The 12,594-nt window shown below is 45.6% G+C and overlaps 2 protein-coding genes across 4 annotated transcripts; one reads left to right on the plus strand and one right to left on the minus strand.

Moving 5' to 3' along the window:
- Window positions 1–98: 98 nt before the first annotated feature.
- LOC146272027 (uncharacterized) lies at window positions 99–5,513 on the minus strand. 3 transcript variants are annotated; one of them, XM_084707909.1, is made up of 7 exons: window positions 5,177–5,513; window positions 4,470–4,623; window positions 4,166–4,267; window positions 3,966–4,091; window positions 3,312–3,422; window positions 2,930–3,056; window positions 99–2,795 (listed from the first exon to the last, which is right to left on the minus strand). In XM_084707909.1, exons 2-7 carry the CDS (start codon window positions 4,515–4,517, stop codon window positions 175–177), a joined length of 3,135 nt encoding a protein of 1,044 aa, XP_084564035.1. In that variant the 5' UTR covers window positions 4,518–4,623; window positions 5,177–5,513; the 3' UTR covers window positions 99–174. The 3 variants fall into 3 exon arrangements, with proteins under 3 accessions (XP_084564035.1, XP_084564034.1, XP_084564033.1); XM_084707908.1 differs by lacking the exon at window positions 5,177–5,513 and adding an exon at window positions 5,004–5,109; XM_084707907.1 differs by lacking the exon at window positions 5,177–5,513 and having other exon boundaries at window positions 4,470–4,857.
- Window positions 5,514–7,453: 1,940 nt separating this feature from the next.
- On the plus strand, window positions 7,454–12,541 carry LOC146272028 (uncharacterized). The gene is made up of 6 exons (XM_084708041.1): window positions 7,454–7,801; window positions 8,004–8,105; window positions 8,180–8,305; window positions 8,849–8,959; window positions 9,215–9,341; window positions 9,476–12,541. Exons 1-6 carry the CDS (start codon window positions 7,559–7,561, stop codon window positions 12,094–12,096), a joined length of 3,330 nt encoding a protein of 1,109 aa, XP_084564167.1. The 5' UTR covers window positions 7,454–7,558; the 3' UTR covers window positions 12,097–12,541.
- The last annotated feature ends 53 nt before the right edge of the window (window positions 12,542–12,594 follow it).

Consider the following 12,594-nt stretch of genomic DNA (forward strand, 5'->3'; position numbering starts at 1 on the left):
TTGCACTTTAAAGGGTTGTTCATGTTTTTACTTAAGAAAATGCTGTAACTAAAGAGTATGAATTATGCTATCTGACAAAGACCACAAGACTAAGAAGATGCTGATGTCCATGATTTATTTTCCTTGGTTCCAAACATTCTCCACGCAACTGCAGCAAATAGTTCTCTAGTAACATCAAAAGCGGGGGTCGACTACACAAACGTGTTTTGTCAAGAACGCCTTTCGTTTTGAACTCTTCCCACAATCTGCACAACTGTAGGTCTCCTTGCTGTGAGTTTGTAAGTGTCTGTCTAGCTTTCCCAGGGTGGACAAGCGTACCTGGCAGAGCGTGCAAGGATATGGCCGCTCTGCTTGATGCACAAAACGAATGTGACATTCCAGGAATGACTTCAGTTTGTAACTTTTGCCACACTCTGTGCAGTGGTGGGGCCTAGCATCGTCGTGGCTGAGCAGGTGAGTTTTCAAAGCGTATGTTGTCGTAAAACCTTTACCACACGTCTCACACAAGTGTGACCTGTCAGCATGCGTTTTGATATGATTCCTCAAGCTTTTGTTGTTGTTGAACACCTTGCCACAGTACTTACAGGGGAAGCCGTCTCCTGTGTGATACAACATGTGGGCTTGAAGTTTCTTTGCCGTCATGAACACGGCATTACAATGGGAACACTTGAAGCTTGCGATTTCCCCTGCCGGCTCTCCGTCCACCATGGTACGATTACGGCGCATGGGTCCACAGCCTACTCTGGCTACTTTGGCCTGATGTCTGGCAAGATCCTTCTTGTTCCCAAAGCTGTGGGAACAGATGCTGCAGCTGAAAGGTCCATTTACATGTCTCCTCATGTGCTGATCCCGGCTCGATTTATTGAAAAACCTCTTGAAGCACACGGAACACGTCCGGTTGTCCATGATCACACCGGGGGGTGGACCCCGGACAGGGGGTTGGTTCTGGGGGGAGACGGTGCTTCCGTGAGGCTGAGGAGACTCTGTGTCACTCTGGCTCGGGGCTGAGCCCTGGCTGCTGTGCGCTAGGTCCTCCTGGCCCAGCTGCAGGTTCTGGTGGATCTCTTCCCCAGAGTCTTGCTGCCGGCTGGGAGACTTCACCCCCACATGTGGGTCTGGTCCATGCCTGTCCTCAGAGGCCTCACCACTGCTGCCACGCAACTGGCTCTCCATGAGGTCTTCTACAGAAGTTGACTGAAGGTCAGTCTGCTGACCAACGAGGTTCGACCCAATACTCTGGCTCACTGAAAGCTGAGGAGATTGAACGTAGCCTTTTTTGCAGGAAGGGCACCTTGTCCAAGACATACAGTTGAGACTGTGTTCCTTCATTTCATCAAAAGAGGTAAATGTTTGCCCACAAGGACAAGTGTGAGGGTTTATGTCATGCTGCAGTTTCAGGTGCTCTGCCATGGTGTGGGTGTCTTTGAAGGTCTCGTTACACAAAAGGCAGGTTCTGTGGGGTCTTTTAGGTACTACTCTGAAGGGTTGTCCCTGACTGTGGAGAGCGGTGGAGGTAGCTGATGTGGAGTGCGTGGTGCTGGTGACCTGCTGTACCCCGGTCCCGTTCATACAGGATGCCTCTCTGGTGTCCGGGCCAGACGTTCCCCCAGGACACTCTGAGCTTGGGGGATCACAATCAAATCTCCTCCCACAATCACAGCACAAATTGTTCCTCTTTAGACATGTTTTAATGTGTTTAATGATTGAGTTGCGGTGAAGCTTCTTGTTGCAAATGGGATAGGGTCGTTTGTTATCCTGCCCTCCATGGCTAGTGGAGGTTTTCTGCTGAGGTAGAATCCCTGGTTCTGGCTCCATCTCTACGGACGATAAAGACGACACAGACTTGTCATCCTGCTCCCAATCTGAGTCTTTGTTGTGGCTGGACACGTGACAGACCTCCTGGTGTTCCTCCAAACTCTCAGAGTCATCAAATTCTTCCCCACACCCTGTGCAGCAGTGGGGAATCCACTCAGCATGAACAATCATGTGTCTGGTAAAGTCCTTTGCATTGGAAAAACTCTTCCCACACTGGGAGCACGTTTTCACACGCTTCCCAGCATGCAACTCATCAACGGAGGGAGAATCCTGACCTGTGCGGAGAGGGGAAAGTCCTCCTCCTCGCTCTTTGGCCACAGCTTTGCCGGGATTCTCAAACTGAGACGCAGGGGACATCCTACAGAAGACCCTCTTGCGAGAAACAACCTTTCGTCTTATCCGCTGTGGACGTCCCTCCTCCCCCACCCTCGCCCTCTTCTTCTTCCTCCTGTCTGGTTGTTGTGCTGTTAAGGTGGACTCCAGCCCAGACAACAGCTCATCAGTGACTTCCATCCTGTGTAGAACAACCTGTGGTTGATGGAGCAGACAGGAAATAACTGTTGAAGACTCGTCCATCACCATTCCTTTGGTTCTGGTAGTTTCCTCTTTACTTTCCAGGTTTCTGTCACTAAAAAGTGTGTTACAAGCCAAATCTGTTTCTTCATCCTTTGCAGTCTGCAATTCAACTGCTGTGTCATCCTCCTCCTCCCTCTCAAAGTTGTCCTCTGGTTCCTCTTCTGGACTAGAAGGTCCTGTTTGGACGCCCATTGCTCGATCAGCACTTATCCTCTGAGCTTCTGTGTGACTGGATTCTGACCACAAAGGTATAGCTGACTGGATGCAAGACAAGACTGGACTTTGAACACCAGGACATCCCTCCACAGCCTCGTCATGGTCGTCATGGACACCCAAGTTGTCAAGCGTCTCTAGGCAGGACTCAGAGAGCGTACAGAGGATGTAGTTGTCTTCAGTGACATTACCTAGAGAAAGACAAGTTCATCACATTATTTATTTATATTGGCCAAAATTTGCTCAGCAGGTCTATAACAGCACACCTTTAAAATATTACAACTTGACAGATATAGACTTGAAGCAGACTTGCTGGATCTCCTACCGTTGGTGTAGGAATGTCCACCTGTATTGTTATGGTCCAGAAGAAGGGTGCTCAAGGACTTCAGGTAACGCCCAGACTGCTGCAACTCCTCCAGGACAGAGGGGGCGGAGCTGAGAAACGATGACACCTACAGCAAAAGGAGCAAGCAGGAAGAAAATATGGAGCACCAGCAGACTTAATATTTTAACATTAGCTTGTGGAAAACCCACAGTGATTGTTTGTTATCGTCCTCGAGGTGAACGGTTGTCCTGTCTGCTGTTTACTAGCTGTAGACATCTTAATTAAAGAAGATAACCCTTTAATGGTAGACATGCAGGTGTGGTGTTTGTGAGGCACCGCTTTGGATAAAAAACATCTGATGAATACATTATTATTATTTTACCTGTTTAAGGGTTGGAGTAGGAAGAAGATTGTCCAACCTGGAGAGAAACTCCCACACCAGAGTCTGAAGAGCAAAGTCATACTTGGGGCCAAACTCCTCTGGAAACATGTTCTGGGGACAAACAGGAAACAGGAAAAGATGGTTTCCACCTACAAAGTGTATACAGGCCTCAGCCTAAACTAGGGGTCGACTGATATGCGTTTTTCAAGACCAATAACCGATATATATGTCTCGTGTAAAACTGAATATTCATGTCAAAATTAAGAATAAAAAGACCTCTGATAAAGACAATTTAAATTATTTTAACCATATCTTTAATTCTGAAAACTGTTAATAATAACAACATTAATATTAACAACAACATAAAAAGTGCAGGGACCATCCAGCAGCATTCTGTAAAAATGTTGTAAAACTTAAAGAAGTAAATCGAAAACACAACAAGCAGCAAATGAACAAAAAATGTAAAACTTAAATCATTTAAAATAAAAAATATATAATTATTTTAAGGCAAATAGGTTCCAAAAATGACCGATAACCATAAAAATGCTTAATACGGCGCCGATAATCGACCACGCCGATAATCGGTCGACCCCCAGCCTGAACAGTGTCTAGAGCAGAACTGGGCGGTGCAGTGGTGATGGATGGATGACTTACCTGGAAGTAGTGTTCTCTCTGGGCTGGCTGTTCCAGCAGGGTTTCAATTAGCTTCAGAAAGTGTGACACTGATGTTTCCACGTCTAGATCAGAGATCTGTGGAAAAATCTCTTTCCCCCCGTCCACCTTTTTTTTTTGTTACTCGTGCGATTGTAAAGAAACTGAACACAATATTAAGTATCACAGCGAATCATGTTCACCTCCTGTCCCCTGTGGATGGCGCTGCAGGTCCTTATCCTGTCAAGTTGTTGCTGGATGGTCTCCGAGTCGAGCAGGTCAGAAAGGCACAGCTCCAGAATCAGCTGAAAGTTGAAGCATTTCTGATTACGATTAAAACATACATTTCAGGGCATCGATTGTGGAATGAACTACGACTGACTGACTGTCTAGCTAGCTACTGCCTCGCGTCTTGTACCAGAAGGCTGACCAGTTCCAGTATGAAGGCTGTAAAGGTAGCTAGCTAGACACCATGAAGACTGTGAAGCTAGCTTTAGCTACACGTACCCGCGCTCGCAGCCCCATGAGGAGTTGGACCGTATCCCGGTAGCTCATCAGATCCGGGATTACCGTTAACACCTCGGTAACAAACGTGTCCAGCACTCCGTAGTCTTGGACATTACCCCTCTCCACGACTTGCCATAGAGCTGCAGATACCAACCTAACAGGCGGAACCAAAACACGGACGGACGACACTGGAATAGTGGAAGAAATTATCTTTGTAATATCCATCTTTGCGCGTATGCTCATACTACACCAGCATTATGAGAGAGTACTAGCCTACGGTACTTTCTGCTGATGCTTTAAAGCAAGGAACTTGGGACGGGGCTGAATGCCTTGGTTAGAGCTAGCAAACAACCGCCCTCTTCTTCTATGGTTTCTCACGATTTGAATTGTGTGCTCTTCATTTCCAAAATAAAAGTCCTATGCTGAAGTTTTCTGGACTACTGTAACTGCAAGAAACTAGCATGAGCAAAATAGTTATACCATCCGATCTGTCTCTTTCTCTCAATTATAAGTATAAAGCGTATTCGTTCTCACTTGAACGGTCTTAGATGCCAACAGTGACACTTGTCACTGTTTCTAGCTGCCCCCAGAGAGTACAGCATACAGCAATGCAGGCCGGAATAACCTGTCTGTTCCAGAATAATCTGTTGCGAACTGTATAGAACGTTTTTTCAAGTAGCTCAAACTCCCATACGCGGAAGACTTACTATCGGAATTTTTCATCCAAATCTTAAAAATACCGAGACATCTGTCACGTCGGTCACGCTAACCTATCTCCCTTGTTCAGAAGCTGACTTCATTGACTTCTGCGCTGTTTAAATCTTCCACTGACTGCATATGCACTGCACTACTACTGTAGCTCTACAGTTTCAAATGTAGCTCTAGATGTCGTGCTAAAACAATGTACGTTTTTTGCTTTTTACTAGAGGCTGTTTTCGGAAAACCGAAACATTAGACTAAAGTATTTGATTAGCCTATCTAACATCATAGTCTAATGCTTATTTTGAATTAGACTAATCCATCTCCAGATCGATAGTTTTTTCCCCCTGAAGAAGTCAACCGCAGAGCACGGATATTTACCGTTTCTGTGGATACAAGTCAGGTTTGAGGCAGAGAAGTGGGTGCAAGCTAAATCAGGGCCGTGTTTTATTAATTCGAATAAAAACATCTATAGTTGAAAAATTAAACCATGTATTCAAAGAAAAAATAGCCTGTAGCCAAAAAATAAACTGTAGCCAACAAAAAATGTTTCAGGTTGAATAAAATGTTGATGAAATTCTGGAATTATTTTGAATAAGTTATTCATTTTATATTTTCACATAGTTTCACATTTCATGTTTTCAGATTCAATACTTTTTTTACGGCTTAAAATATTGTTTTTTAGTTTCAGTTTTTTTCAGTTTAAGGTTGTTTTTTTTTTTTTTAGTTTTTTTTCCTCAGTATTGATTCCTTCATCCTCCAGGTACTGCCTGCACTCTTGCCACATAAGACCGGGCATTGTTGTGCATCAGGAGGAACCCAGGACCTACTGCACCAGCATAGGGTCTGACCATGGGTTCAAGGATTTCATCCCGATACCTAATGGCAGTCAGACTGCCGTTCTCTAGCCTGTAGAGGCCTGTGCGTCCCTCCATGGATATGCCTCCCCAGAACCATCACTGACCCACCACCAAACCGGTCATGCTGAATGATGTTGCAGGCAGTACAGTGTTCTCCTTGGCTTCTCCAGACCCTTTCACGCCTATCAAAGGTGCTCAGGGTAAACTTGCTCTCATCTGTGAAAAGCGCAGGGCCCCAGGAGCGGATAGGCCAGTTCTGGTGTTCTATAGCAAATGCCAATGGAGCTCCACGGTGCTGGGCAGTGAGCACAGGGCACACTGCAGGACGTTGTGCCCTGAGGCCACCCTCATGAAGTCTGTTTCTGATTGTTTGGGCAGAGACATTCACACCAGTGGCACTCTGGAGGTCATGCTGTAGGGCTCAGGCAGTGCTCAACCTGTTCCTCCTGGCACAAAGCAGCAGATATCGGTCCTGCTGATGGAGGACCTTCTACGGACCTGTCCAGCTCTCCTACAGTAACTGCCTGTCTCCTGGAATCTCCTCCATGGTCTGGAGATTGTGCTGGGAGACACATCAAATCTCCTTGCAACGGCACGCGTGGATGTGCCATCCTGGAGGAGTTGAGCAATCTGTGCAACTTCTGTACGGCTAAGAAATCGCCTCATGCTCCCAGTAGTGATAACAGGGGCGATTCTAGGATCAGACCTTTAGGGGGGCTCAGCCCCCAATGAGAATGTGACATAAATACAGTGCCTTGCAAAAGTGCTAAACCCCCTTGATAATATAAATCCCTAATTTCACTGGATGACAATTAATACATTTATGTATTATTTTGCAAAATATTGAATGAATGAAAAACTAAGGATGTCCCTTTCTTCATGAACTACCAGCATCAAATGATAATAAACAATAGATATATATATTTTTAATTATTATTATTTTTAGGGGTGCTGAGATAAAATTTAGGGGTACTTCAGCACCCCTACAAAGGGTCTAAAATCGCCACTTAGTGATAATGACTCTAGTTAACGCCAGAACTAGTGGAAAACAAGTCAAAAAGATGTAGTCAAGAGGGAGTCAGTCAAGACAGGGAGAAACTTGAAATGGCCTCCACATGCAAAACCAGTCCCGTTTTGGGGGTCATCTCATTGTTGCCCCTCTAGTGCACCTGTTAATTCCATCAATACCAACGCAGCGGAAGCTGATTAACAACCCCCTCTGCTACTTAACTGACCAGATCATTATAAGAGAAGTGCAATAGAATTCATGCCATACCCTGATAAAAAAACCTCTTCCTTCATTTTTTTGGAGCAGTGTATTTTGCCCACACCTCGCTGTTAGTCCAGAAAATAGGACTTTTATTTTGGAAATAAAGACCACACAATTCAAATCGTGAGAACCCATAGGAAGACGGAACACTGTCATTTGCTAGCTCTAACCAAGGCATTCAGCCCCGTCCCAAGTTCCTTGCTTTAAAGCATCAGCAGAAAGTACCGTAGGCTAGAACTCTCTCATAATGCTGGCGTAGTATGAGCATACGCGCAAACATGGATATTACAAAGATAATTTCTTCCACTATTCCAGTGTCGTCCGTCCGTGTTTTGGTTCCGCCTGTTAGGTTGGTATCTGCAGCTCTATGGCAAGTCGTGGAGAGGGGTAATGTCCAAGACTACGGAGTGCTGGACACGTTTGTTACCGAGGTGTTAACGGTAATCCCGGATCTGATGAGCTACCGGGATACGGTCCAACTCCTCATGGGGCTGCGAGCGCGGGTACGTGTAGCTAAAGCTAGCTTCACAGTCTTCATGGTGTCTAGCTAGCTACCTTTACAGCCTTCATACTGGAACTGGTCAGCCTTCTGGTACAAGACGCGAGGCAGTAGCTAGCTAGACAGTCAGTCAGTCGTAGTTCATTCCACAATCGATGCCCTGAAATGTATGTTTTAATCGTAATCAGAAATGCTTCAACTTTCAGCTGATTCTGGAGCTGTGCCTTTCTGACCTGCTCGACTCGGAGACCATCCAGCAACAACTTGACAGGATAAGGACCTGCAGCGCCATCCACAGGGGACAGGAGGTGAACATGATTCGCTGTGATACTTAATATTGTGTTCAGTTTCTTTACAATCGCACGAGTAACAAAAAAAAAAGGTGGACGGGGGGAAAGAGATTTTTCCACAGATCTCTGATCTAGACGTGGAAACATCAGTGTCACACTTTCTGAAGCTAATTGAAACCCTGCTGGAACAGCCAGCCCAGAGAGAACACTACTTCCAGGTAAGTCATCCATCCATCACCACTGCACCGCCCAGTTCTGCTCTAGACACTGTTCAGGCTGGGGGTCGACCGATTATCGGCGTGGTCGATTATCGGCGCCGTATTAAGCATTTTTATGGTTATCGGTCATTTTTGGAACCTATTTGCCTTAAAATAATTATATATTTTTTATTTTAAATGATTTAAGTTTTACATTTTTTGTTCATTTGCTGCTTGTTGTGTTTTCGATTTACTTCTTTAAGTTTTACAACATTTTTACAGAATGCTGCTGGATGGTCCCTGCACTTTTTATGTTGTTGTTAATATTAATGTTGTTATTATTAACAGTTTTCAGAATTAAAGATATGGTTAAAATAATTTAAATTGTCTTTATCAGAGGTCTTTTTATTCTTAATTTTGACATGAATATTCAGTTTTACACGAGACATATATATCGGTTATTGGTCTTGAAAAACGCATATCAGTCGACCCCTAGTTTAGGCTGAGGCCTGTATACACTTTGTAGGTGGAAACCATCTTTTCCTGTTTCCTGTTTGTCCCCAGAACATGTTTCCAGAGGAGTTTGGCCCCAAGTATGACTTTGCTCTTCAGACTCTGGTGTGGGAGTTTCTCTCCAGGTTGGACAATCTTCTTCCTACTCCAACCCTTAAACAGGTAAAATAATAATAATGTATTCATCAGATGTTTTTTATCCAAAGCGGTGCCTCACAAACACCACACCTGCATGTCTACCATTAAAGGGTTATCTTCTTTAATTAAGATGTCTACAGCTAGTAAACAGCAGACAGGACAACCGTTCACCTCGAGGACGATAACAAACAATCACTGTGGGTTTTCCACAAGCTAATGTTAAAATATTAAGTCTGCTGGTGCTCCATATTTTCTTCCTGCTTGCTCCTTTTGCTGTAGGTGTCATCGTTTCTCAGCTCCGCCCCCTCTGTCCTGGAGGAGTTGCAGCAGTCTGGGCGTTACCTGAAGTCCTTGAGCACCCTTCTTCTGGACCATAACAATACAGGTGGACATTCCTACACCAACGGTAGGAGATCCAGCAAGTCTGCTTCAAGTCTATATCTGTCAAGTTGTAATATTTTAAAGGTGTGCTGTTATAGACCTGCTGAGCAAATTTTGGCCAATATAAATAAATAATGTGATGAACTTGTCTTTCTCTAGGTAATGTCACTGAAGACAACTACATCCTCTGTACGCTCTCTGAGTCCTGCCTAGAGACGCTTGACAACTTGGGTGTCCATGACGACCATGACGAGGCTGTGGAGGGATGTCCTGGTGTTCAAAGTCCAGTCTTGTCTTGCATCCAGTCAGCTATACCTTTGTGGTCAGAATCCAGTCACACAGAAGCTCAGAGGATAAGTGCTGATCGAGCAATGGGCGTCCAAACAGGACCTTCTAGTCCAGAAGAGGAACCAGAGGACAACTTTGAGAGGGAGGAGGAGGATGACACAGCAGTTGAATTGCAGACTGCAAAGGATGAAGAAACAGATTTGGCTTGTAACACACTTTTTAGTGACAGAAACCTGGAAAGTAAAGAGGAAACTACCAGAACCAAAGGAATGGTGATGGACGAGTCTTCAACAGTTATTTCCTGTCTGCTCCATCAACCACAGGTTGTTCTACACAGGATGGAAGTCACTGATGAGCTGTTGTCTGGGCTGGAGTCCACCTTAACAGCACAACAACCAGACAGGAGGAAGAAGAAGAGGGCGAGGGTGGGGGAGGAGGGACGTCCACAGCGGATAAGACGAAAGGTTGTTTCTCGCAAGAGGGTCTTCTGTAGGATGTCCCCTGCGTCTCAGTTTGAGAATCCCGGCAAAGCTGTGGCCAAAGAGCGAGGAGGAGGACTTTCCCCTCTCCGCACAGGTCAGGATTCTCCCTCCGTTGATGAGTTGCATGCTGGGAAGCGTGTGAAAACGTGCTCCCAGTGTGGGAAGAGTTTTTCCAATGCAAAGGACTTTACCAGACACATGATTGTTCATGCTGAGTGGATTCCCCACTGCTGCACAGGGTGTGGGGAAGAATTTGATGACTCTGAGAGTTTGGAGGAACACCAGGAGGTCTGTCACGTGTCCAGCCACAACAAAGACTCAGATTGGGAGCAGGATGACAAGTCTGTGTCGTCTTTATCGTCCGTAGAGATGGAGCCAGAACCAGGGATTCTACCTCAGCAGAAAACCTCCACTAGCCATGGAGGGCAGGATAACAAACGACCCTATCCCATTTGCAACAAGAAGCTTCACCGCAACTCAATCATTAAACACATTAAAACATGTCTAAAGAGGAACAATTTGTGCTGTGATTGTGGGAGGAGATTTGATTGTGCTCCCCCAAGCTCAGAGTGTCCTGGGGGAACGTCTGGCCCGGACACCAGAGAGGCATCCTGTATGAACGGGACCGGGGTACAGCAGGTCACCAGCACCACGCACTCCACATCAGCTACCTCCACCGCTCTCCACAGTCAGGGACAACCCTTCAGAGTAGTACCTAAAAGACCCCACAGAACCTGCCTTTTGTGTAACGAGACCTTCAAAGACACCCACACCATGGCAGAGCACCTGAAACTGCAGCATGACATAAACCCTCACACTTGTCCTTGTGGGCAAACATTTACCTCTTTTGATGAAATGAAGGAACACAGTCTCAACTGTATGTCTTGGACAAGGTGCCCTTCCTGCAAAAAAGGCTACGTTCAATCTCCTCAGCTTTCAGTGAGCCAGAGTATTGGGTCGAACCTCGTTGGTCAGCAGACTGACCTTCAGTCAACTTCTGTAGAAGACCTCATGGAGAGCCAGTTGCGTGGCAGCAGTGGTGAGGCCTCTGAGGACAGGCATGGACCAGACCCACATGTGGGGGTGAAGTCTCCCAGCCGGCAGCAAGACTCTGGGGAAGAGATCCACCAGAACCTGCAGCTGGGCCAGGAGGACCTAGCGCACAGCAGCCAGGGCTCAGCCCCGAGCCAGAGTGACACAGAGTCTCCTCAGCCTCACGGAAGCACCGTCTCCCCCCAGAACCAACCCCCTGTCCGGGGTCCACCCCCCGGTGTGATCATGGACAACCGGACGTGTTCCGTGTGCTTCAAGAGGTTTTTCAATAAATCGAGCCGGGATCAGCACATGAGGAGACATGTAAATGGACCTTTCAGCTGCAGCATCTGTTCCCACAGCTTTGGGAACAAGAAGGATCTTGCCAGACATCAGGCCAAAGTAGCCAGAGTAGGCTGTGGACCCATGCGCCGTAATCGTACCATGGTGGACGGAGAGCCGGCAGGGGAAATCGCAAGCTTCAAGTGTTCCCATTGTAATGCCGTGTTCATGACGGCAAAGAAACTTCAAGCCCACATGTTGTATCACACAGGAGACGGCTTCCCCTGTAAGTACTGTGGCAAGGTGTTCAACAACAACAAAAGCTTGAGGAATCATATCAAAACGCATGCTGACAGGTCACACTTGTGTGAGACGTGTGGTAAAGGTTTTGCAACAGCAGTAAATTTGAAACAACACCTGCTCAGCCACGACGATGCTAGGCCCCACCTCTGCACAGAGTGTGGCAAAAGTTACAAACAGGAGACATATCTGAAGTCACATATTCGTTTTTCACACCGCGGGGAGCGACCATTCCCTTGCACCCTTTGCCAAATGCGCTTTGTTGACCAGGCGAACCTACGTAAGCACATGAAACGACACAGCAACAAGAGTTTTGGGTGTGTGCATTGTGGTAAGAGTTACAAACACAAACAGTACTTCAAGAAACATGTTTGTTTAGCTGTCACACGCTTTTGATATTAGTTGAAGTCTTTGTCACCATTTTTTTTAATTTGACACTGTCGTGAGTTATTTGTAGCAACAGAAATGTATCATTTTTCATAATTTAGCTTAAGGTCATGACAAAAAGGGAATCTACACAACAGAGTTGCAATGCTTAATAAAGATTGTATTTCTTGAGCCAGGATGGCCAATTAATGATAACATCTATTATATAGGGAGAGTGTGGGAAACCATACCAAACAATGTATCTTAGTTTTACAATGAAACTCTGAGACACATTTTAAATCCAAATCTAATCGTTAATACATTTGTAAATGTTTGGTTCTTTATATATGTATATTTGTGTTTAACATTAACATTGTATTACACGTTTTCATTACTCTGTAAAACATCCTTGGGTGGGTGTGAGAAATAACAGTTTGTATTATTATTGACTTGATTAAACATTAGCTACAACGTACACTGTATCCAGTCTGAGTTAAAGTGGAAAAATGCTGTCTGCTTTGTCTGAAG

This window comes from Hypomesus nipponensis, chromosome 10 (genome assembly GCF_054491055.1).
Source record: "Hypomesus nipponensis isolate SF chromosome 10, ASM5449105v1, whole genome shotgun sequence".
In the NCBI taxonomy this organism is placed as follows: Eukaryota; Metazoa; Chordata; class Actinopteri; order Osmeriformes; family Osmeridae; genus Hypomesus; species Hypomesus nipponensis.